The sequence below is a fragment of the Siniperca chuatsi genome, linkage group LG13 (assembly GCF_020085105.1).
Source record: "Siniperca chuatsi isolate FFG_IHB_CAS linkage group LG13, ASM2008510v1, whole genome shotgun sequence".
In the NCBI taxonomy this organism is placed as follows: Eukaryota; Metazoa; Chordata; class Actinopteri; order Centrarchiformes; family Sinipercidae; genus Siniperca; species Siniperca chuatsi.
Window position 1 is genome coordinate 6790551 of NC_058054.1, and position 26884 is coordinate 6817434.

General features: G+C 39.5%; 2 protein-coding genes across 6 annotated transcripts; both read right to left on the reverse strand.

Moving 5' to 3' along the window:
• Positions 1-30: 30 nt before the first annotated feature.
• fcer1gl (Fc receptor, IgE, high affinity I, gamma polypeptide like) lies at positions 31-3948 on the reverse strand. 2 transcript variants are annotated; one of them, XM_044220789.1, is made up of 5 exons: positions 3711-3948; positions 3437-3528; positions 2972-3010; positions 2381-2492; positions 31-2208 (listed from the first exon to the last, which is right to left on the reverse strand). In XM_044220789.1, exons 1-5 carry the CDS (start codon positions 3763-3765, stop codon positions 2186-2188), a joined length of 321 nt encoding a protein of 106 aa, XP_044076724.1. In that variant the 5' UTR covers positions 3766-3948; the 3' UTR covers positions 31-2185. The 2 variants fall into 2 exon arrangements, with proteins under 2 accessions (XP_044076724.1, XP_044076725.1); XM_044220790.1 differs by having other exon boundaries at positions 2463-2492; positions 3711-3872.
• A 202-nt stretch (positions 3949-4150) lies between these two features.
• On the reverse strand, positions 4151-26345 carry LOC122887481 (vang-like protein 2). Of its 4 annotated transcripts, XM_044220750.1 has the most exons (9): positions 26178-26345; positions 23623-23706; positions 14978-15337; positions 14043-14166; positions 12163-12770; positions 10642-10775; positions 10205-10340; positions 9664-9907; positions 4151-7783 (listed from the first exon to the last, which is right to left on the reverse strand). In XM_044220750.1, the coding sequence occupies exons 3-9, from the start codon at positions 15046-15048 to the stop codon at positions 7523-7525; spliced, it is 1578 nt and encodes a 525-aa protein (XP_044076685.1). In that variant the 5' UTR covers positions 15049-15337; positions 23623-23706; positions 26178-26345; the 3' UTR covers positions 4151-7522. The 4 variants fall into 4 exon arrangements, with proteins under 4 accessions (XP_044076685.1, XP_044076688.1, XP_044076686.1 ...); XM_044220753.1 differs by lacking the exon at positions 23623-23706; XM_044220751.1 differs by lacking the exons at positions 23623-23706; positions 26178-26345 and adding an exon at positions 25557-26158.
• Positions 26346-26884: the final 539 nt, after the last annotated feature.

The window sequence follows — 26884 nt, forward strand, 5'->3', positions numbered from 1 at the left end:
GAATAGACATCCTGCTACTTAACAAACTGATCTAATTAGATTTTTTTTTTATTTAAGCAAAAGTTAACAATGACGGTTAATCTGTCAATATCATTCAACTTTTCACACAACAAGAGAGAACAGAACAAAAGAAAGGAGAAAATATAAAAGAAAACAACAAAGTAGTAAAAAATCATGGTGCACTTTGAGATAACAAACTCCTACAGATGCTTCAGCAGAAGGGTTGGTTAACACAGTTAAAGGAGAATAACTATATGCACATCATGCAGGTGCTAGGCTATCAGCAAACAGTGTCAAAGAAAAAAGATAACGCCTGCAACAAAAGTTTAATGACAACGTTTCGATCCTGCTTGGATCTTCAACACAGTTAAAGGCCAATGAGTAAAAGTACTTTTGAAGTTGACTCAGTCAGCTATAAACTTGTAGGATAGGCCTTTTAAAAGATCTTATATGTGACACAAATCTTTAATTTCCCACCATTGTAGGAATATTACAACGTTATTTTTCTATTTATTTAGCGCTATGTCTTCAGCAAAATGTTCTCTTTGCTTTCTGATTGGCTTATGCAGCTTCCTTCGACCCATTCTGAAAATATCATAATCACAAAATGAGAGCACATGAAAGCCCCATGAATGTTGTAATTACAGGTAGGAGATACTTTATTTTACGTGCGCTCTGACTGCCAGCATGGTGGAAAACTTGGAAGTCACCTTACTTACAACATACTCACTTTCACAAGTTAAGATGAGTATGTTGCAACAGACAGCTGGATGAGTGAGTAAGTTTCTTGTGAAGAGCCTCAGGGAAAACAAGTACACAGCCAGAGTGCACAGTTTTTCATGTGTTTTGAGTACATTTCCAGTTATGTTTCTATGTAAATAAGTGGACGAGACTCTGTCACATAGGTAGAAGAAACAGGCACTTTTTACAGTGAAAGTGTGTGATTGCCCTCTGGTGCTGCAGCTGTTATAATCTTTCCTGCATATCACAGAACTGAGATCTGTAACAATTAAAAATAGTTGTTGAGATTTATTTGTATTCGAAAACTGAGTGATAAATTGCAATAATCAAATGTATTTTGGAAACATTGAAAAACACTGACATGAAACTTGATGAAACGAAACTGGTGTGTTTCAAACACTGTAATAGGATAACCAGCTGGATGCTTCAAAATTTCAAGCAAAATTGAATCAGATTCACTTGAATCAGCTTGAGATTTGTAATATTCTGTGAAAACTGTGAGTATATTTTCCCAAGTTTTGAGTAGCATCTGGGGATCTCAGGAAGACAAACTCGGTGTGCTCTTTAAAATCTTAAAACTCACTTTTATCTTGTGGCTTTTTCTTAACTGATGGTATTTGATTTAATCATTTAACTTATTTTATCTTCTTTTATAGCTTATGTTTGGATTTTATATACTTTTATTATTTGTTTTTATTGTAAAGCAATTTGTAACTTTGTTTTTGTAAGGTGCTATATAAATAAAGTGATTATCATTATTATTAATTATTATTATTACTATTATTATGGGCAGCTTAAAACCCCTAAAGCCACTACATGATATAGACTAATCAAATCAGTTCAAATCAAAGTTTATAAGTAGAGTTTAGCCGATTAATCATCTAGTTGATCCACAGGAAATTAATGTAAAAAACAAAAGTTACCTAGTTTCAGCTTCTTATTTGTGAGAATCTGCTGATTTTCTGACATTTTATATACCAAAAGATTAATCAAAAATGATGAGCAGATTAATTGTTTCACGTAAAGTGAAGTACAAGTCCTTCATTAATCTGCTTCCCTTAAAAAGGGAACAGATTAACAAAAACAACAGACACATTTAAACTTGTTTTTTTAGTAACTTGGGTAAAACCAGCTGTGAAACACAAATCAACGTGCTGTGAAAACACAGTCATTTCAATTTTTAAAAATGAATTTAATTTTAACATTTTATGCATGCAAGACACAAAATTTAGAAATAAAAGTAATATTTTTACAACAAAAAAAGGAGAAAAGTCATGTATAGAAACTCTACGGACACACCCACCACAAGTAAAAACAACCTTATATACAGTATAAAGCTTCAAGAGAGTCAGCACTGTGTTTCTGTGCTCAGCGTCCTCTCTGCGATCAAATCTTCTTTCATCACACAATAGGCCTTTTATCCATTTTGATGGTCTCGTAGGTATCAGTACTGTGAGAGGACAGACCCTGCAGGACACAGACACGAAAATAGTGAGAAGTAGAAACACCTGATGTAAAAAGTAAAAATACATATCTACAAAAACAATACGGTGAGTATTTCCTGCACTGAGTCTAAGTGTGATTTTTTTCCCCTTCTGACAGCCAAGTAGGTGAATTAAAAAAAACAAAAGTGCTTTACCATCTGCTGTGCAGTAAGCTGTCACTTTTCCATCATGTGCCTTTTTAAATGTCTTTTTAAGCATGAGAATGAAAAGTCTCACCGCATAGATGCCTCCCTCTGCGGGCTGCTTCTGTGGGACGGAAACAGTTCAAAGGAATTATCAAGTGTGCTTCAGTAACAATCATTTCTTAATAAACACAACAGAGTGCTGGTTGTAACTTCTAGTTCCTCCTTTGACTTTGTCTTTCAAACCATATGGGTGTAGATTATTTTATTCATTCTAAACTTTTAGGATCAATGCAATATCATTTTGTGTGCATATAACAATTACCAGGAAGTGGGATCTGAAACATTTGTTTTGTGTGAAGAAACGTTGGTGGAAAATGTGTGTGAGTGTGTACAGTGTATAATTCATGGAGGTTGGTGGTCAGCTCAAACTTACAGGAAATGCTCGACTGAGGTTGGCTTTAAAGTAAACTACTGCATTTGAGGGCAAAACACCACAAATCCAAAGCATTAAAAAATAACCTTTTTCCCAGCACATTTCACTTAATCATAACTGTCCTATTTTTTTCCCACAATAATATAGATATACAACGTAAGTTTTACCTCAGGGGGATTGGCAGGTGTATTGTTGGGCGCACTCATCTGTCAAAAATAAATAAGAGTGATTCACATAATATTTATCATGAGGTGTAAATTAGCCTCCAATGTGTGAGATTTAACTGGTAAAAGTACTGAAATATTCAAGAACATATGAAGAGTTTGCTTCTAAAATTGGCAAACGATTGAGCTACATTGCTACAATGAACATGAAAGTAAAACTTATTTATCTAGAAAAATATAGGGAGTTACAACAGAATAATCAATATTTTTATAAGCTGTCTGAACATTTTCATGACTTTTTCTACTCAAAATCTAGAGAATTTTTTAGCAAAACTGTTAAAATATTGTAAATAATCGGATTTTTGTTAGCATTATGAGTCTGAAGAACGTTCATACAACCATAAGGTACAGTTCGGCACATTCTAACATTCATCATGGTGGTGTTTGTGTTGTTCCTGTTTGTCTTACCCTCAGTCTGCAGTATAAGACGGTGAGAATGATGCCGTAAAGGATGAGAATCCCATCCAGGATGTAACATATGTTCATGTCTTCAATGGCCTCTGCACACAGAAAACACATCATCTTAGTCTTCATCATTCACTATCGTCACCTCCAGCAGAAATGTTAAGATGTCTTGTTGCCATTTCATCCACCCACTGTTTAACTAAACATTTTCAGCGCTACAGGTATCTTAGAAATCTTCCCAGAAGAGTTCAAAGAAATGACATTTACAAGTCCTCACCGATGCAGGTGGAATTGATCAGCAGAAAAGCAGCAATAAGCAACGCTCGCACCATCTTACCGGGTGGGCTGTAGATAAGGTCTGTTTTGATGCTCCCTTGTCGGCTGTCAGCAAGATCTCTTAAAAAACTCTCTGAAGCGAGATCTGTGAGCAGCAGTGAACAGGAAGTCCGGGGCTCTCTGTCCGTTTTTTTGAAGCTGTTAAACCACACGCCTACCACACTGCCATCCCCACTTCACAGAAGTTCCTCTAAAACACCTCTTTAGAGAGAATTGCTCAAATCCAGTGACACGGTGCTTTCAACAGGATTAATGAGAACAGAAACCTTTAAAAAGAAAGAAGAACCGGTCTGTCTCAAGATCACAAATACCAAAATACAGATGGTCATTTTGAAATGATAGCTTTCCACGCTCCAAATTAAGTGACAAAAAGAAGACATATATGGAATAAATGGTTTAATAATGGAAAAATGCCTAACACACTATACAAGCTACAGTTACCAAAAGGAAGAAAATACAAGACAAATCTACAATTTTTTTTACAAGCCACTTGTTTTTCAAAAGTAAAAACATTCGGAAAATTGCATCATCATCATAACTTAGGCACCTTCAAAATGATAGAAAACAAGTTATTATATAAAAAGTTTTGGAGCCCGAAATTATTCTAGCATGCTTCTTTTTTTTCTTCTTCTGCGTTTTGATCCCTCGGATGAAATGTCATACACATTGTACCTGGTATTTGGATATTTTCTAGAAATGTAAAGGGCTTTTTAAGCCATGTTTTCACTGGCAAGGAAAGCAAACAGTCAGTCGTGTTGTGGCTCAGCATACTGTAGGTAAATACAACAGAGGGGCTCAAGTCTCAACATCAGGCGAGTTTCAGCGTTACAGTAAGTCTGGGGACCTGGAGAAAAAGGAGTCAGTGTGAGGACAGGGGTGCCCCATCACTGGTCCTCCACATCTGGAGAGTAAGGCCGAGTAAGGATGGAGGCAGCATGTTCGCTGTGCTTGTTTCAGCTTGTGGCACAAGGCGAGGCGGTGAAACGCTACAGAGAGGAGCTGCAGAGAGGAGTTACAATCACACGTCTGGTTTGGATTTTTTGTTGAAATGCATAAAAACACTAACAACCGTAGAAGTCAGCTCATAGTTTAACTACAGCTGCCTGTTCACGACTGAATTTCTTATGTGTACATTGTTAAAAAAGCCTGGAACAGACCATGACCCCATTTACACCTGGTATTAACATGTGATCTGTATCTGGATGATGACGACGGCTTTTGCCTTTGCCTTTACACCTGGTATTGTTCTCTTTGTCGCAATTCTGCATTGTGATTGGATATAAATATGCAAAGTGGGTAGGCGAAGCTCAGGGACTACGCCTGACAACCATGGTGTGTTCAGGGTCAAGGAAAAAATATAAATAAACTAATAAAAAATATTCTCACCCCAAAGTCCAACATACGTGTCGTTTCCAAAGCTTTCAATAACATCTCATGGCATGACAAAGGCTAAACAATGGCTGCCTGATTCTATTCCTTTTTAGATTGTGCAGATCTCAATATGTTTTATAATCAACCTTCTATTTCTTTGATATGTGCATCTTGTTTCACAAGTCTCATCTTTTACGATATGATTTTGTTTTCGAGTGTCTGGTGTCTGATACTTTTTACCTTATCTACTTTCTGAAAAGACTATCGAATGCGATTCAGTTGTTTTGTTCCAAGTTCTTATTTTTCTAAAATATCTTGATAACAGAAACTGAATGCCTCCATCTCCATCTTGATAAAGGTCGGTGAACTGTGTAAACACAGGAACAACGAGGACTTCATCGTTCTATCATTGACAAACCAGATATGTTGTATTATAATAAATACATTATATTAGAATGTTGTCAATAAACCAAAAGCAAAAATGTCTCAATAGACAGAGTTGCTCAGTTGTCATGGAGATAAATGCTATCAGGAGACCTAAGTATGGTCATATGAGGTAGAGATTATAACCTTTGTCTCTGTTCAAAGATGGCCTCCTCCTCCTGCTCCACCAAAATTCCATACTTAGGACACATAACAACTAAACCATCACAATGACAACTGAGCAGCTGCACTGAAGAAGGCCCGAGATGTGGTTGAAAGACGTTTCCAAGCTCTCTATATTTTTCCTTTGTAAAGTGAGTCATCGTCTGACCCGTTTTGCCGGGCCGCTTGAGATGGGAGGAAGTGATGGCGTTAGGTGACCTTTCAACCTGCTGGGTAATTTATTCTTTTAAAATGTGGAAAGAAACTGTACAGATTGCATGCACACCTGGCTGACATCCAATCACAATGCAATCCAGACCACCTCCAGACACATTCAAGCCGATCCAGTAGTAGATCTAGTAGTTCTGACTGCAGTTCGTTCTGCATTCATTTACACATTGCATTAAAGGATAAGTCTGGCAATGTTCTATATTTTTCTTATTCTCAATAAATCCCATGAAAAAGACAAAAACAAACAATGAAGTATTGTCTGCGTATGCAAAGCCTGACATAAAACTATTAAAAACACATCAGTGAGTCACACAGTTGCACTGGGTGACCTGTTCCTCTATTACCATGAGCAGACATACACCCATACGCCTCCTGTTGCTGTAAATACTCACTAGTACATTTAGTCAGCGGCTTAAAATAGTGCTCAGTAAATGCAGTATTTACTCTTGTTATAGTAGTGTTTGCTAAAAACTAGAGCACCCAGCTGTTTTAGGAAATTATTTAGTTTTGTTTTAATGAAAGTATATATATTTTTAAATTGAATGTATTTACAACTTCAGTAGGAATAAATGTATCGAGAGAGAGACAGAGAGAGAGGCGAACACATTGTTGGTTTTCTGCTCCTGGGATTTGTTGACAAGAAAAAAATCTGAATTACATCAGGCTTATGCTTTAGCATCCTCATTCTGAATACAAATGGTGATACAGATTCCATGTTAATACCAGGTGTAAAAGGGGTCTTTGTTTAGTCTTCTTGGTAAAACTGTAAAATGAATAGTAAAAATGCCAGTGTAGAATAAAACAAAAGCTGCATATTTAGACAATCATGAATATACAGAGTCCGGAGTAGCAACAACTTAGGAATGTACTTCCATTTTTCTTTACAGTCAGATAAAAAGACATTTTGGCCTTCAGGCCGCAGAAAAGCCACTTGTTAATTCAATGCACATAATGCTACATTCTGTAAGTAAAAAAAAAAAAGTCACACTCTACAAAAGCAGTCCTCGTCATCTCAAACAAAGCACACTGACAGGGAACCAAAAGGCAGTGGTACACCAGCGTTGCAGTCAGAGCTGAGCTCCAGTTGGTCTGTTTTTAAGATGCAAGAAAGAGGAAGTGGCAAATGTGATGTAATCCCCTTCCTTTGGTGTTCATGTGTTGAGTCAGCACAGTAAAGTAGTCCAGTGGTTATGGCAATAGAGGAAATAAAGACAAAAGGTCCTCTTAAGAAAAAAGGTTGTTTTTAACAGTGTGTTGTAAAGACAAAGACTTAACAACACAGAGAAAGAAAAAGTCAAGGCAACTGTTTAATTCCAGGTTTGGACAATCGTTGAGCTGATCACAGTTTGATATCAGAGCATCTGTGATGATCATAAAACAGGAAGGATTCAGACACTCCTCTCCTTGAAAGGTTTCTTTGTCACAGACAGGGGAAATGATTGGATAGGAGTGGACCACATGGCCTCCACATGTCCCCCACATGTCCCGCCACAAGGGTGATCCAGCAGGAGCGAGCACGAAGAGAGGACAGGGTGGGCAAAGGAGACTCTTTAAAAGGCAGTGACTTCACACCGAGGTCTCTGACTGCAGCCTCATGACGAACTTGTGGCTCTTTGGGTCGATGAACTCCTCTCCGAGACGAAGGAAGGGGAGTGGCGTCACCGTGACCACAAGGGAGAAGTCCAGGCGTCGCAGGGAGAAGACCAGACCCTGACGCAGGGCCGAGGTCACCGGCTCCTCGCTCACTAGAGTCCACTGGCGCCCCCTGCCGTTCTGCTGCTGGTACTGCATGGTGGGGCCGGGGGAGAGGTAACGCTCCAGGAAAGCCTGACATGGAGGATGTAGGAGATTAATTATCATGGAAAGACTGGAAAATATGTTTTAATAGTGAAGTATTTTTGTTGCTGTGTTAAACTATATCAGTGCAAAATCTTATCTATGCAGATTTTATTCAACAAAAATGTGTCAACAGCTCTGCTCTTCGTTCCCAGGACTCATTTTTACGAACAGTTCCTAAAGACTCCACTGAACTGGGTAAAAGAGCTTTTATGTACGCTGCTCCCTCTGCCTGGAGCTTTCTGCAGTTAGATCTGAAATGGCTAAATTTTGTCTATTTTTGTGATTTCAAATCATTGCTGCAGAAACTGTGTGCTCTCTTCTGGCTGCTGATGTTTTTATGGTATTTTATCTACATTTCTTCGTCTCATTAAGTTAACGTTTTGGATTGGTCTTAGTCATTTTTATGGTTTTAGACAGCTCTTGTGTTGTTTTAAGATGCCATTTGGGTTGGCTAGGTTAGGATAAAAGCTTATACTTTTAATAACTGTATTAGAAATGTTATTCATGATTTTATAACAGCATTTCTGTTCCATTTTGAGGCACATTTTGTCTGTCTTATGTTGTTTGTAACTCATTGTTATTTTTGCCTATCTTAGACAGGACTCTCTTGAAAAAGAGATTTTTAATCCTGGTTAAATAAAGGTTATTAAAAATCCTGAACAAATTCCTAACAGCAGGAATGTTAGGATTATACCAAAAGTTAATATAATGTAATAATGTGAATAACTGTAGACGTGAATGTAAAATTATTTACCGTAGTGTTGCCTACCGTGTGTGTACATTTTTAGGACTAGTAATCTAAATGTTTATGTACATTGCTGTTAGGGCTGTTAAAGATTTTAAAAAGCGTCAACATCAAGCCCCTGAGAAAATTTGCCACCAAATATTATTCGTAAAATTTCCTTTATTCATTTAACTGTGCAATGGTTAAAATGCTGTTTTGAAGCACTGAAGGATTATCATAGATGTATTGGCTAACCAGGTACACATGTACTTGATTACTATGTAAAATAGATTCTTATAGCGTATAGCTACACAGAATGTGGTGCTTTTGTTTTCTCCTGGCATTTTTAGATGCGAAGCCTCTCTATGAGCTGTCACACGATTAGCTAGGCGCGCTCCAATAGGTTGTTTGCAGTCACGTGATTCAGATGACGCTCGAAATTCAGAATGAGGCAGGAAGTGAAAGGCAGAATGGACGAGGTGGAGGAAAGCCTGTACTGTGCTAGTTGTTGTTTACTCATTGTGTCATTCCAGTCAACATGTGTGTGAAATCTGGAATCGCCTAATTAATTCTTAAATTATGGCTATAAACCTGTTTTGAGGTCACAATGACCTTTGACCTTTGAGTCAAAAGTGTCACCTATTCAGTGTCTGACCAACTGTGAAATATGGTCACAATCTCCCCTTCTGTTCCTGAGTTATGGTGTTGAATAATAGACAAAAAGAAAGTTTTTCCAGGACAATATGATGTCACAGTGACCTTGACCTTTGACCACCAAAATCTAATTAGCTCATGTTTGAGTGCAAGTGGACGTTTGTGCCAAATGAAGAAATTGACTCCAGGCGTTCCTGAGATATCGTGTTGTGATGCAAACATTGTGATGTTACAGTGAAGTTGACCTTTTGAATATAAAATGTCATCACTGCATCATTTTATCCTATTAGACATTTGTGTGAAATGTTGTCATAATTCGCATATGAATTCTTGAGTTATGGCCAAAAACGTGTTTTGTTAAACACCCAGATTCCCAAAACAATAAAGGACCTCAGTCTCCTCAGAAGCAGCTACGACCCTGATTGCTGCGATCAATTTCGCTACATGGTTGAATAAAAGTCGAGTAAATTAAGGTTTTCTTAATCTTTACCTTGGGCGTCATGTTGTGCGTGATGCAGAACTGCAGGTGTGTGAGGATGCTCTCCATGCTGTGGAAGGCCTGCTGCCGGGTGGTTCTCAGGTATTTCTGCATGGCTCGGGCCATCGGGGCGAAGATGGCTTGAGCCGCCTCCCGAGGATCCATCACCTCCCTCGGGTGTTTGGGGGACGAGGCGACCTCGTCTTCGTGGAGACGCTTGATGTGCGTGAAGGCCTCTTCCACCGCCACAACCAACCTAGAGGGATGAGAAAAAAAGCATCATTATAGACGTCGTCAGCTACGTGGTTATTTCTCATAAGCAATCTCTATTCACATAGAAGATTCTTTATTACAATTAGATGAAGGACAAAGAGCGAGTAGAATGAAAATAAGTGAGAGCCAGTGCCCATTTACCCACACGAGACAGGTTTAATACAGGCAAATATAGCTCGATACAAATTGAAATTGCTTCACCAATCACACATCACAAATCACAAAGAAGCCCTGCTGTCAGATTATACCAATATCTGTAGGTAAAAAGTATCTATCTGACCTGGCCTTGCGTTTGCGGATCCTGCGGTCCATCTCGGCCTCCTCGTAGTAAAACTCGTTATGGGAGTTGTCTCTCCTCCGGGCAGCGGCTGCTATCATGGCCCGGGACTGGCCTGTGGAGTTATTGGTGGTGCTTTCTACAAGACAACACATGCAGAGGGAGGAATCAGCAGATTGCATTTCCGGGTATTTAGCTGATGCTCATAGTGAAATAACGTTCACATTTGAACTCTCACAGTAAGGTAGAGTAGTGCAGATCCGACTGAAGAAAATAGTTGCAAATGACCTTTAGCTGCTTTAAAGTTTAACCTCGGTATCATTGAATGGGTCATGTGGTTCTGACATAGAAAGATCAACAAATGACAATGACAATTGAGAAACAAGACAGAGTTACGGATTAGAAAACAGGCGTCAGAGCCGTGACGAGGCAGTATTTACCGTCCAGGGAGTAAACCTTGAAGCCGGTCATCTTCTTGGACAGGATGGACTTGGGCAGGTTCAGCAGGGCAGGGTTGTAGACGGAGAAGTCGCTGTAATAACGGTCCAACACCCAGACAGCTGCCCGCTGGATACTAGAACACAGAGTGTCAATCATAACAGTAAGTACAGGTCTAACATCCGCCGCTGACTGCACAAGGACAGGTTATAAACTGTATACACGTATCGCATGATAATAACAGTCAACAGTTTAGTAAACCCAATTTATAGTCATGCATTTGATGAAAGCAGTGTTAAAACCAAATACTCATTTAGATCTTTAATATTAGAACTCAAACTATTATTTACTATATCAAGGCCACTGCTCCAGGGCCCCAGAAGTCAATGGGCCCCGAAAGCTCCAGGCTTACTGTGTGTCAACTGGTTTTTGCTAAATGAATTTAAAACTATGTTTGGGAATATGCACTACTAAGGCAAATACTCAAATGACATGATAAGGGCCTTAAAGTAACTGTATTATCTGGTCTTGAGGCCCTGACTTGAAGAGGGTCACAATCTAGGTTCAAGACCTTCATTATATTTCTGTGTTTATTCAAATTGCCAGGCAGCAAATCTGGGGCCAAGGCACTGAGGACAGGGGGAGCAGAGGGTTAATGGAGCCACAGCAGCAAATTCTTTGCTCAGGGGCCCCCTCGTCTAAATCGGCCATGACTGCATCAAGTCCCACAGCAAGCTTTTAGTAAGTTCCATATGATTATGTCCTCATGCATCCAGTCGTTGGTATACAAGGGATTTTTTATAATACTGATTTCTTTAACGAAATCATACTTTCAAATATGTGTGTGATACAGATGCACACATACTGTAAATATTTGTCTTTGAAAACTGGTATAAACTGAAATAAACTATAAATACTGTATGTCTCTGCCTGATGGCACAAACTTGAACTTTACAGCCTCTATGTGCAGGGTTTGGAATTTTCTAACTTTCGGCTCATGATACTTCCACTGGAAGTCACCTAAGACTGCAGCAGTTTTCATCAGGATTTCCTCCATGTGAGCATATAAGTTATTCTTGAGCTCAAAAGGTCCACCTACTTGTTTTTTAGAGCTTTAACCTCATCTCTCTGTCTTCTTTAGTGACTGAACTAAGGAAGACCATGAGATGTAGTTTAAAGCTCAGAAAAGCTAGTAAGTTTACCTGGGAGTATAGAATATTTTGTTACACAGGAGAGTATCCTGTTTCTACAAACAGAAACGTATGCCATCAGAATAATTTTAAAGATGTTATAATCGCATTCAAATTCTAAACACATGGTCTTAAACTAATACTATGTTTTTTTTGTCAAGGAATAAGTCCTTTGTTGTCAAAAGAGTGTAGCCTGATCTTATTTTGTCAAAATGGATATCTGACATTTTTAAATCCACTCTACTTTCATCTTTGTTCAGTAACAAAAGTATCAAGAACTCTGTTGCAAACGTGTCATTATGTTTGCCATCTTCCACAACCAGTGGCACGAACCTAAGATGGCCCACATTGTAGAACTTGCTGGCTCCGTCCGTGCTCCGGACCACCTTGAGGCAAAAGGCCGGCTGCAGGTGTCGGACCTCCAGCAGCACCAGAGCCAGGTACTGTATGAAGAGCAGGGCGTCCACCAGCGAGGCAGCGTACTCCACGATCCCCCTGTAGTCCCTCTCCCTGGGCTCCAGCACCCGCACGCCGTAGAACAACCAGTACGACGCCACGAACAGGAACACCAGCACCATCAGCAGGCAGCGGAAGACAAAGAAGCGCGGGAGTGTGGCGCGAGGAGGCCGGAGGAACAGCGCCCAGGAGGAGATGAGCAGGACCAGGAGCTTGAAGGCCAGGGAGACGTAGAGGCCTTCGCAGGGCGTGCCGCAGGGCTCGAGGGCATCACGCCACAGGACCTGTGGGAGGATGAGGAAGGCTAAAGGTGTGACTAGGGCGAAGAAGCTCAGGCAGCCTCCCAGAGCCGGGCCAACGAAGCGCTTGCACTCCAGCGGAGTCGACTCCTCCAATTCTTTGGTGACGCGGGTCAGGTCCTCGTTAGAGATACTGTGTTCTGAGGTGCCGGTGACGACAGTGGTGGTCTCGCCCCAGTTATCATCCTGTCAGACAAAGAGAAAAATATAAAGATTCATGTGTGTTTAGGGACCATTTTCACCATCTATAAAACCTACAATATAGTGCCAAATGCTGAATACAACCAAGAGTTTTAATTTAAAAAGTAAGAAATGAAAATGAAGAAATACAAGCTTATCTGAGCTTTTCTGCAGGTTTTACCAAGATATGTTTGGTCTTTTAACTAATTATGGAATAAAATGATTAACCGGATCTGACTATCGCTTTTATAGAGTAACAATAATCCTAAGCAATTGATCAACCAACTAGTGTGAATCTATTCTGCGTCAAGGCAGAAACCCAAGATGTTTATAGAAGCATCATTTCAAACATTTTAATCCTTCCTTTCTGAAAATAAATGCAGTCCCTAAACTCTGTCATAATTCCAGAAATGTTCAAATGTTCTATGAAGTTATGGAAAGAATCAACCCCTCAACCTCTTCACCCCCCTCTGTATCCATGTGGCTATTTGTGTCCTTAAGATGAAATAAAAATGCTTCTTTACTATTTAAAGAAAGATGCCTCTTCACTTAATCTACCTCAGTCTCTTTAATGAACACATGTCTTTTAACTTAATATACTATAATATGTCTTCAATATTTTAAGACTCAGTAATAGAAATGTCAACACCTGCTCTTTCCCAACAAGACAGACAAGGATTGAAATGAAGTGACTGACAGCTCCTCAGAGGAATGTAAAAAGACACTTCTACAAGTGAACAATATTCTTTTAAAAAGGGATAAAAATGAGAAAATAAAATATTTGATGGGTAAACATGAATGCATCTATTACACTTTAACAAGAACAAAAACAGCAGTAAGGTCACAGTCCAGTCTGAGAACTGAGAACATAGAAAAACAGAGCAGGTCGCTATTTATGGGCCAACTCCTATTTGAGTTGACCAAGTAGTGTGTTTAACCTTAGTTAAACATTCATCCATGCTATAAGGAACATGAAGTTTAGCATGGCTAGCTCCAGTGTGACTAAACCCTGTAACCCTGGTAATGACATGACAGAACATAGAAAATAACATAGTGAACTACATTTTTGATGGGACAAAAGTTCCTGTAAATTATAGTTTCTAGTTGGTAAAGGAGCTAAAAGCACCAAAGAAAGAATTTACAAAGAAATTAAAACCTTTGGAACAACCAATTTAATTTCAAAACCAGAGGCCTAAATTGGAGGTCATTAATAAGTGGTAGATTAATAAGTGTGGCTTTCAAATGGACAAACTTTGCGTAGAAAGCAGAATGACTGACCCTGTCATCTCCGCGGGTCGACTCTGCATCCAGCAGCGGCTCTCCAGGAGTCTGGATGGTGACCGATTTGTCTCCACGACTGCTGCTGTCTCGGCTCTTAGAGCGGTGACGATCCCTCCGATCCCTGGAAGACAAACCCACGACGACACGCGGGGTTACTGGATGTGCAGCAGTATTTACTTTCTTTTACTCTCCCTATGAGAGATGTTTTGATGAAGCATGTTCTTATTTCAACTTTTCTTTTTTCTTTTTTTTTTAAATGGTTGATTTTGCTTCAGAAGTAGGAGGCTTGTTTCAAACCATTAAGGAACACTTCATACTTCAGTTTATCAAAAAGATTTAATACCAAATAAGGAGATACGTGGTTTTCTTTGGACAGTGACTGGGTTTTATTCATGCATTTATTTAGAAACATTGAGGGAAACATTTAAAAAACTTAATGTTGAGAGGATTAAAAGAACACCTTATTAAAATAGGTTGAAAATTATAATACTGCTGCAAAAAGTCAAATTCTCATTGTGGCTGTAGTTATGTTGTGGATGTAGATATTTTAAAATGTATATTTTGTGACATTTTGTCTATCTTTTAAACTTGCCAACAGTAATAACACTTAGGACATCAGGCCTAAAAGGTACCAACACAAGGAACTCAGCAAAAGATTTATCTAAATTCTACAAGTTGGAGTCAAAGAATGATACCTGCTTGTTGGTAATGAGCTAAACTGGCAGCCTGTATATACTGAAACACTCTGAAATTGTACACTTATTATTTCCTTTGCTTTCGTTTAGGTGAAAATAATGTTCCCACCAATGGAAACAAACATATAAAAAATTACTGTATGAACTTGATACGTGATAAGTGAGTGTTGTTAAAATGCCAGCAAGAGAAAGTGGATATTAAAATGATGTAATTTGTGTGACCTGTGTTATATCTACCTGTGCTTGCGGGAGCTTCGGGAGTGGGAGGACTTGTATGAGTAGCCCGAGTACTGCGACTCGTTGTCCATGTCTCGGGTCGGCGGTGAGCGGGCTTTGCGGGCCCCGCCTCCTCCCCCCGTGCCGCGCTGCTCTCCGACTCCTCCCAGCTGGCTCTTGCGCTCGGAGATGGACTTGGTGGAGAGAGCCAGGGGCAGCTTGAGCAGGTCAACCTTACTCCTGAGGGAATCTATCTTGGAGGTCGATGAGGAGGGAGCAGGAGAAGGGAGGCAACGGAGAGGAGGAGAAGAGGAGGAAGAGGGGTGGGAGAGGACGGTGGGTAGGAGAGTCGCAGCAGGGGAGAGCTGAGGTGGCTGTGATCTGAAAGAGTCGGGCAAAAGAGAGTGATGGTTAATACTATGAAACACTGACTTGTTTCACATCAGTATCTGCTGTGGATCACATACAGCAATCCACATTTTTATCTATACATGCAGGCAACTGACTCATTTTGAATGACCCTGAACATACAGCCACATGTTAAGTGAATGGACATCCATTTCTCAAGCAATTCTCGGTGAACTTCCTGCCTCGTGTTTCTAACAGCTATCACTCCAGACCATCTAGATGGATGCACTTCAAAAGATCCCCTGGGTCTGTTCTGAACTTCTTTTCTATATAATGCATTATGGGCTTGGTATAATCTACAAGATAAACACCATTTGTTTAATTCATAAGCAATAAAACACACTCTTGCTCACTTCAGTACATTGAGGGGTTTTGCTGCTACTTGTTCTGACCAGTAATTTTGCTTTTTATAACTGACATTACTGAGTCAGTTCAATGACTTTATGACTTTTTTTCTACGTATGCTTCTGTTACACTATGTTTAACCATTTATCATTATTCTGTAACTGTCACTTGTGGCTATAATGGCTCACTTTTAATATGCAAGGATGTCTTTCATGCCATTCAGATCCTAATGTATTGTGCAATATGTGAAAGTTGTACATCGACATCATAAGTATTTAATGCTGCCATTTTAAGATTAAATAAAATAAATAAATAAAGATTCATCAAACTAAGTGTTGTAGCTTTAATGGTTAATGTTTCTGAATCTGTAAGCAATTCAGGAGGATCTAAGTATCTTGTCATCAACAGTTATCCAAGCAGCTGATACACATCCAATTTAATCTCACAACTTCAGTTGTATGCCACAGTTTTCCCCACACCACTTAAAAACCTTTAGTCTGGGCTTAAATTTGGTTTGAAACTAATGTTTATTTCCGTTATTGATTGATCTGGTCGATTATTTTCTCGATTTGATTAATAGTTTTTGTTTATAAAATGTAATAAAGAATGCCCAGAGCACTTTCCAGAGCACAAGGTTACATCATAATGTTGCTTGTTTTGTCCAGTTAACAGCCCAAAACCCAAATATATTCAATTTACAATTATATAAAAAAGAGAAAAGCAGCAAATCCTCACATTGGAGGAGCAGGAACAAGCAAATGTTTAATTGTTTTTTAAAAAGGAAATATGCCAATCAAATTTACAATTATTTCAGCTCTGGTTTAAACTGATGCACCACAATGATCTAAATTTAGAAACATCGGCACCGAAACATTGTCCCTCAAAGACTATCAGGATCAGAATCAGGTTTCAGGAGGCCATATCAGTCAGTTTAATTGTACAAATATTATGTAAAATGACCCTTTAAATTAAGAGTCCATGTGTGTGGTTGTTGGCTCCTGTGGGAATCAAACCTCTCACCCTGGCACACTGAACACTCATCTACCCAGCGAGTGACACTGACACACATTAACTCACTAAACTGAGGCTTTAGTTTCAGCTCTGTGTTCTTACATCACATCTTCCAGGTCTCAGCCGAGGTTAATCATCACACGACTGTATCTCCTCTCACCAAGAAGCCAGCTTTAGCCGCTGTTAGCTCGGACACAATGGCGGCCATATTGGATTACTGTGTTTTCACAAAACTTGTTTGCTCTCTCCCTCCCTCTCGCTGTCTCACATTCCCTCCCGCACTCCCCTCGTCCCCTGGGAAACAGGGCCTCTCCGCTGTCATGGTGATGAAAGAGGGTGTTCAGCTGGAGGGGGATTGGAGGTTGACAGTTGCCGTGGAAACCTGACCTCACGCCGCCCTCTGCCACTCTGTCGTCCACGCTGCCGAAAAATCGCCAAAATAAAAAGTGCTGGCATGACGGATGTTGGACTGTCATATGGTGGTTAATTGATAAAGGGCGGGTGAAGCTCGCTGGCTTTGATTAGACCTCTGTGGGAAATGGAGCGGGACATTAGCTGCCATCACTGTCTTACAGGGTCCTGATCTAACTTAATGTGTTTTTTTCTGCTCCATCAACGCCATTGTGTTTAAAATCTACTTCCCTTCAAGCCAAATACTGTGCGACGACGAATCTGTCTGTGGGATTTCTGTGAGTTTGTCCTAATCATATTCACTCCTTTGTTTCATAGTCTTTCATTCATATTTTGTCTTAGGAGGAAGCGGCCCTCATCCAGTACCAATAAACCCACTAAGTCTTGGTAGACTAGAGAAGATTTTGGATCCCTGCAGCCATGTGCAAAACCTCCACAACATGCCTATTCCAAACCACAAAACTCAAATGACTAACAGCCTCTTCCTGGTGTATCATCATAAGGTTTTATCTTTAGTAATGGCAGAGGAATGAGCATCTTATGTACAGAGTCGTGCGGTGCTTTTATGCTATATAAAGTGCAGAAAATGGTCATGTTTAATGCTGACCACATGATATCTCTAAAACAGAGGACTCTGCCCTCTGAATGTCATGCAACATGAGCAAACACTTACTTTATATATTGTAGTGTTGCATGACATTACACTGAAAAAGCACATTAAAGAATGTCAAGATTCGAGATCTGTCATTCTCAGCTACTTTGAAGCATCTTGGGAACTGATATTCGCTGCCGCTTCACATGGAGAAGCAGATTAAGTGGAGTAACAAACCATATATTTTTAGACTGGCAATAAACTAAATCTAAACAGTATTTTTATATAATGGCTGTGGAAGGCTTAGCTGGAACTTGCCCTCCCAGACAGAGAAATGCTGGCCAAAATAACAATCTGAATTCATCACTTGGTCTTAATGTTTAGCCCGCCACCTCATAAAAATAACAATTACGCAATTACAGCAATACAGTCCATGTTACAAAGCAATTACACGGCAAGATGAGTCATTGTAAAATGAAGAGCAGCACTCGCTGATCCTGTGAACTCAGATGGCAGCAGCTGATTTACTGCTATGCATCTCTGACTATCACACGTGAAATAAGGCAATCATAGATACTGTGTTTTTGTTTGCATGTTACGATGACTTTTACATATCTGTCAATATGTTCTGTGACACTAAATGTTTTTTTAAGTTTCACGGACACAAACATGTAGAGTGTCTATCTCATTAGCTATAGCAACCATAGCCAAAGCCATGCAGGTCCCATATGTATCCAAAGGCCTTAGAGAGCAATTAAAAAGAGATCATGAATAGAAGTCTAAATTCCTGCCAGTGGCAGCTAAAGGTGCAATTCAAACATGTTGGGAAGAGCAAATATTAAGTTAGTTCTGAGGGCAGAAATAAAAGGAAAAGTCATTCAAATCAAAAGAGTTTCATCACTTTAGATTTGGAGATTTGTTGTGTCCAAAGTGTACATTTTGGTCTGGGGTTGATGGAATCATCAAGAGTGTCAAAAATGTAAAGAGATCATCCTCTTGGGAGCATGAACACGCTCAGTGAATTTCAGGGTAATCTGCCTTTTAGATGTCCTGTGTAACAACTGGAAAATTTAGCCCAATGGTGGCACAATAGGTGAGGGTGGTCACCAAAGCCAACAAGATTCATGCTCTGGGGAGCATGAATACGCACAGTAAATTTCAAGCACATTGTGGAAATAGGTTTTGAGCTACAGAAGAATGGTCAAAAGTTTAGGTCAGGAAAGATTTTGCCCTGATGGTGACATTAGATGAAAAGTCAGGTGGCCACCCAAAAATATAGAGATTAATCCTCTGAGGACCATGAATATATATATCCAGAATTTGTCCAGATATCCTCCTCTGCAATCTGTCTCGTGAAGCAGGATTACTAAATTGGCTGAATAACTTAAGTGACACTGCTAACTAAAAACCCCAGAAACCTGGGGAGGGGATGGATAAAGTTGAAAGAACTGCTTCAGGCTTTAGTCAGCAAAGTTATCCAGTTGTCCTCAGCGATTCAGTTTTGTGAGACAGGCTTCTGAGTCAACATATTGGATGGGCAGAAGAAAAATCCAAGTAGTTGTTACAGTCCAAGTACAGTTTGTTGTTCAGTACATTCTGTAAGTTATTTAGTCATGAATAATTGCTTCAATTTCTTTGCTCGACTTGTCCTAACCCTGCCTCATGTACTTTTAATTCAGATTTCCTACATTTCCCACAATAACTTCTGACATTACACCGAGGTGAGACATTAACATTATGCTTTAAATCGAAGGCGTGTGTGCGTGTTTGGGCATATAAACTGACCTCGGGATTGGGCAATATGAGCAACATCAGCAATCACAATAATTACCACAGTATCATCTTGATATTGATATGTTATAATATTTACAAGACAAAATCACATACTAACAACTAAGAATAATCATCATCACTAGAGCTTCAACGATTAGTTGATCGACAGAAAATCAATCGCCAACTATTTTGATCATTGGAAGGAAGGAAAGCTGTTCAAAACATTTGATGGCTCCAGTTACTTAAATGTGAATATTTGCTGCTTTTCATTGTCTTAACATTAAACTTTAAATATCTTTAACAAAACAGACATTTTTGGACATCACCTCGGACTCCAAGAAAATATGCGGCAGATTATTACGAAAATAATTGCTAGTTGCAGCCCTAATCTTCACACTCAAACTATATATTGTGATTAGTAAATACAAAATTTTCAAAGATATTCTCAAGTATTTAATATCGTGCTGTGAAGAAAACTGGAAGTCATCAGATATCTTGCTATAAGAACTTTTTAACGATACAAATGGTCACAATACGATTGTATGGAGAGTATTGAATTATCACACAGCTCTGCGTATACAGTAAATACAACTTTATGTCAAGGCTGTGACTAGTATGATGTGTTGAATTATGATTATGCAAATATTATTTAGTCAAAACAAAGTAATCATGTGGCTGCATTGCATTCTGGATTTTTGAGGCTACTGTGGATTAAGAAATATGGATCTCTGCTGAATATCAGTGTAAAAAAACAAAAACAAAAAACAGAGGCTTCACAAAGAAGCTCTTCCAGTTTTCATTCTGAAGGACTGACATTAACTTTTAGCACTGACCTTTCAGCTGAATGAAACATTTTTATGATATTATGTCAACATGACGTCACAGCACCTACGTTTGACCCGTGATCCACATGAGATACATATGGTATGAAACGCATATGAAAAGTTAAGGTGGTCTTTTAAAGTAGAGCCTACATGACACTCCATGTCTTTTAAAAGAAACAAAAGCTTGAATAGATCAAGGAAACTGGTTTGCAATTCTAGCCTCGCATAGCCTAATAGGGCAGAATGATATGACCTGAAATCTATATCACAAACTGTCACAATAACTTTTTTGGTACATCAGTTCATGATATTTCCTTTCTAGTGTTGGCCTGCTTATGATATGGTTTAGTCCTAAACAACCTGTTAAAGATTCTGGGCTTCCAGACTGGATTTGGTTGCTTAGATATTATTGGTTGTTATCGCAGCTCTTATCAGTTACATTTTATACAATTTAAAACTATTTTTTCCACCAATTTTACACATTAATCATGATTAGTACTACTCATCCTATGTGCTCTGGAGGAGCTTTGTCAAGTCTGAGAAAATATCCCTGATGATGACACAGTGATGTCATCAGGGTTATCTCAACTTTGGCTTGGAGAGTACAAATTTCTAACAGAAAGTCTTCGATACAAATTGGAGATGGAACATGGGTGTTTACCAGGCAGGGAAGGTCTTATGAAAGATGCTATTCAGTTGCATGGTGGGAAATGTAGGATCCAGTGTTTTTGGAGTTTTAGCCTTTGAGTCTGCTTTGATTTTGACCATTCCTTCTTTTTAATCTGTCCCTCACAAGTACCCCAACTTTATGGAAGTGAAATACAATCACTGGAGGACCCTTTTAAAGGATTAGTTCAACATTTTTGGGAAATAAGCTTATTTGCTTTCTTGCCATGTGCTGATGATAAGATTGATACCACTCTCATGTCTGTATGGTAAATATGTAACTGGGGCTAGCAGCCAATTAGCTTATCTTAGCATAAAGACTGGAATCAGGGGGAAAACAGCTAGCCTGCCTCTGTCCAAAGTTAAGAAAATTCACCTAACCTTAAGCTCACCAATTAACATGTTATATTGTTTGTTAAATCTGTAGAAAAACGGGTGAAAAAAACTTCACTTCACCACTTTACGTGGGGTTATGTGCCGGACTATTTCTCGGCCGGGATCAGTTGGCAGGGAAACAGCGAAGACCCAGCCAAGACATACTCAACCACATAACCGCCCATGAAACGGAAAATTGTTGTTTTATTCTTACTTATTTCTCCTATTTTCAGTCTTTATGCTAAGCTAAGATGACAGGCTGCTGGCTGTAGCTCCATATTTATTGTGCAGTTATGAGAGTGCAATCAATCTTCCTCTCAGCAAGAAAGTGAATAAGCATATTTCCCAAAATGTCAAACTATTGCTTTAACTGAAACTTGTGATGTGTGTACATTTAGATCTGTGAGAGTGTCATAATGCCAGCAATTCAATACATTTGGTTAATTATCCAGCCCTGTAGCTTAACCTGTAATTATACACGATACAACATAACCACTGAATGCCTTTACCTTGTACATTATGGTACCTTACATTTATTTTCCCTGATCCTTGAGCAGCACTGGGTAAAATATTTACTACACAACAACCACAGCTACAGTTTGAGACGAGCCTGTCTGCCAACCTGTCTCTCTGTAAGATTGTTGGTAAGAATATGACACAACACTTGATCTACAGAGGTGTGGTCCAGTGCCGAGATGGATAAGGTTTCCTATTCATCCCAGGATCCTATGGCCTACTTAATGAACTTCACCAGGACCCTTCTCATCAACTTCAGTCAGCAGCATTAACGCTCAGAGTATAAAGGTTCATCTGAACACAAGTGAGAGCTGCAGCCTGTTCTGTAAAAACATAACCTGTCGTTATTTATGGCTTTCGACCGGCTTCATCCGTGAACACACAGGTTCATTTCTTTTCATCCCGTTTCTTTTTACTGTTCCTGGACAGCCATTGTTAACCAAACAGTGGTGTGATTCTTCAGGTTATTTCATTTCTCACAACCCTGCCTCAAAGTGAAAATCTGATTTGTTCACTCCACTCTGGGCTGAATTTAAGAGAGTTGCCAACAACAGGTCAGTTCAGTCTGTGTAAGTGTGTGATCTAAGATTAAACAGTTATGATGTTGGGCTTCTTGCCTACTGGTGCCACGGTTCGATGGATTTGGCTTGGGCCAAAGGGAGTGTAAAGCTATTTAATATCTATCATTGACTAATAGCAAAGAACTGTTTTCTGTACAAGCTAAGCTGCTTGCTAAGCTGATGCTACCTTATTATAGGCACATAAGATCCCTTCTAGAAAGGGCTGTATAGCCAGTATCTTAGAAATACTGAGCTCATGAGTCCAAAGTCCCCCACCACAACCCCACCAACCTAAGAAAATCTTTGACTAGCCACCAACCAAACTCTGTAAAGGTATTTTAAAAAACAATAAAATTTAACGTGTCCTTATCTTTTAAATAATATCTTCAGCAAATCTCCCTACATACATTATGGTCTGCTGCCACGTATGTGATTCTGGTGGTCCTTTTGGTTCAATTTAGTCTATAAAATAACATCAGCCTTAAAAATATATATTACAGAGGACATGACCTTGGTGTTCAGCCATGCTTACAGACACTTCACTCTAAACAACCCCCTAGCAGAAATTCTAGTCATGAGCACACCTGTATAATAATAAATCATGATTACGGCCAGATATATAGTACTGCAGTACATTTTTGGTACCAACCAAGATTTTTCTCTAGCACAGAGAATGATTTGAATTTGAATGAAAATGATTTCTATCCCTTTATTTGGTGTTTTTAATGCCTGTATTTCTAATTGAATGTCTCCTGTGCATTATGTACAGCACTCTGAATTGCTTTTGTGTAAGAAATGTACCATATTAATACACTCAACTTGCCTCGAAAAGGTGAAGATGTTGATATTAAGTCCAAAACTGTCAGTAAGTCCATGCTGTTTAATAAATCATTCAAACCATCAATTCTGACCAATAAAAATCAACAAAAATGAATCAGGAATGTTGCTGTGAACGTGCAGCTCAAGTCACATTACGTTTAAAAACAGGCAGATGTAGGATTTTACAGCCTCTGCCTCCCAAAGGCAAAAAGAAATCAAGCTGTCATCAAGCATTTCAAGCTGCTGGCGCTGAGACAGCAGCTGTCAGGGTGGAGAGGCAATCTGGGCCATCTCTGAAATGACCAGCTCCATTCAACAGCCATTTGAGGCCTGATATACCAACTGTGAAAATAAGCATGCACACACCCAGGGTCCGGCAGGGGAAGAGGCTCATCACTGTAGCAGGGCCACACACACACACACACAGGGCTGACCACCACCCACTGCTGCCTGCAATGACATCAGTAAAACCAGTGAAAAAACAAGACAACTGCTACTGTCAGCCTTCGAGCACACATGGCCAGCAAACCAGAGCAGGTGTGTGTGTGTGTGTGTGTGTGTGTGTGTGTGTGTGTGTACAAATCTAACAGGATATGGTTGAATCAACAGGCCTGTCCTCTGCTCAGCACTGTGATTCAAAGAGACCCCCGCATACAATCCGTCTTCATATCCAAACAAAGTATTAAGGAGACAGGAAGTGGCTCAGTGAGCTGAGATCAGATAGACGTGGTTCAGATACAGGACTCTGGTCCATTAGACCGTGTGGGCTGTATCTAATTATAAAAACCCAGTAAGACAAACACGTTAAAAGGGTCAGTTCAACAATATTTCCCAATTACCCCTAGAGTGCTGTCTAGTTTCAGTTTCATGCTGAGAGACTTCCCACCCGAGTACCATCATGAAGCTGAGTGCAATTTCATCGGTGCTTCTCAAAGCATTTAAAAATGACATTTGAAAAACTCAACAACAACATGCCTTTCAAGGAACAGTCACACTGCATGATCTACAGACGTAACGGACAACAGTTCTCAATGGGAACTACTGTCTTCCCACTGAAAACGGTCCACACACTGTTAGCATAGGCATTAGCTCTCCTAAAGAGAATGGAAATTTAGGTTTAACCTTTTAATCCACCGAGGTTTGCACTAAAGCTGAAATAATTAGTCGATTAATCAGTTAGTTGATTAGTCGAATGACAGAAACTCAACTGGCAACAACTTTGATAACTGTAAATTTTCATATTTGTTAGTTCGAGATTCTCAAATGTGATGATTTGCTTTGTTATATCACAGTAAATGGAATATCTTTAAGTTGGTGATTACAGATATACACGAGTGGCTGCAATGGCTTCTACCATGGCCGCTTCCTGGAAAAATAGTTTGCTTATAATATAATTTTACAGCTTTTCATTGCTATTTTCTACTGTTTCTTAAGTCAGACATTGAATACCTGTTTTCATCTTAATCAAGTTGTTTGTCCAGGACGTAATCGTCCTTTTATTTGTCAATAAACCAAAAGGTCACTGGTTCCAGCTTCTCAAATGTGAGGATTTTATGCTTTTCTCTTTTTTACATGATTGAAAATTAAATCTCTTTAAGCCTTCTAGTTGGACAAAACAAGCTACTTTTAGAAGTCACCTTGGGCTCTGATTGGAACTTCTCACTATTATCTGACAATTTGTTGACTTAATGATTAAACGAAGAAATCAAAAAATAAAGTTAGTTAGTTTAGGCCTAACTGGAGAGTATTGCAAATGTACTAACTCAAAAAAAATAAAAAATCACAATGATACTACTAAATGTATGCATCAACAAAACCTTTACAGTGAACTAACTGTACTTATTATTAACATTATTAGTAGTATTTGTGAATCTTCTTTGGTATCACTGTGATGTTGACTGTAAAATTCCTGTTTATACTGACCCTATGGTATTTTTATGTCCCCTTTTATAACATTCCCACTGGAAGCAGTTTAGTGATAGTGTGGTACTTTGTATCACTCTAGTGAGTATTTACAGCATAATACAGCTAAAACTCTCATGTTCACCATAAAATAAAGAAGTTATAAACCCAGCAGGTATAGCAAGCAGCCACTACAGCTGGGGAAAGCAGGCCTGTTACTACAGCAGCAACATTACACTGTTTCAGTTTGAATTTGAACGGCGCAACAACGTAAAAGCCACTTGGAAACATTTTAGCTTTACAGTAATGGATGTGGTAACATGGAGCAGGAGTCAAGCTGCATCAATAATTCAACAATATTCCACATGCACAAAAGGCTACCAGTATGGCTGACTTACTGTGAGGAACCGGGAGCATTTGGGGCGAATATAAAGAGTTGTGCGACCTACAAAATGAAAAAGGAGGGTGTTATAGCAGGGCAGGACAATGGGAGACTCCCAGGCCCCACTGGTGGCGTCCTGATGCCAAATTATCCAAATGCTCGTTCCCTTTCTTCCTCCTTTCCTTTTCCAAACGGGACGCCTCTCACAGTAAATGAATGGACACACTTAAATTCCCACCAGTCCTTCACCAAGGAGAGAATTCAAAACCTTCGGCCTACAATCAAACTGGACGCGATTCTTCCTCCCAGGCGCATCTCTCTCTCTCTCTCAGGATCATTTCTATCCTCTAGAAACATTTAGAAACACAACACGCTTCCCCCCACGTTTAAAATCGCTCCACGCAGCTACGTGGCCTCGGTGAGAACAACAATAGAGGCAGATGAGGTCCTAAACTTCCCTGCGGTTTCAAAAAAAGGCGACCATCGCGTCCTTTCGACTATTGTTTGGGGAAACCGGAGATCTCCGGCGCCCCAAATCCACCCCTCTCTTTCCGCGTAAAATCAGCGCACATGGACCCACATATCCACATCCACCCGCAGCATTTCAAGACATTTTCCACAGAAAAATACTACTTACTTATTCCAGATTGTCCATTCAGGTATTTTCTCACTTTCCACTTTCTTTCCACTCAGCCGTAGCACCGTGCGCCCCGCCTCCGCTCCACTTTGGCCCCTCCTGTTTTCCCCCTGGGGGACCGGGCCTGTGAAACGGTGTGGTTCAGCCACAACACATTTATTACCGCTGTGATGTTTCTGTGTGTGCGCGCACTCAGAGAAAAGAGCCGGACAGTATAATGGCACGGAGTCAGTGGTTCCCCTTGGCTCATAAAACAGAGGGACCGTTCATGGAGCTGCTGATGGGAAAAATCCACCAAAACCACCATCAACATCATCATCAAATGTTTTTAAATACAGTATGACCTTTGTGGAGCTGTAAAAAACATGTATGTGTCCACACAGCAGCATTTAAAGACATTTAAATATCGAGTTTAGATATAATAACCTCTTTCCTAACCAAAGAAACCTTGGAATATGTAATTTCCTGTAATACTCCTACAAAAGTAAGTGGAATTAAAAGCTGTGTAAATCATGTCCTGCCCTCACATATCATCAGAAAACATACTTTAGATAAGTACTGAAAAGAAAAATCTATGCAAAGAAACCATTTATGTCATGCTTTTCTTGTATATCTTACATTTCTTTTATCATTTTGTGTCAAATTATGTAAGAGGCAAAAATATTTAACACTATTTTGCTAAATTCTTTGTAGCTTTTAACAATGAA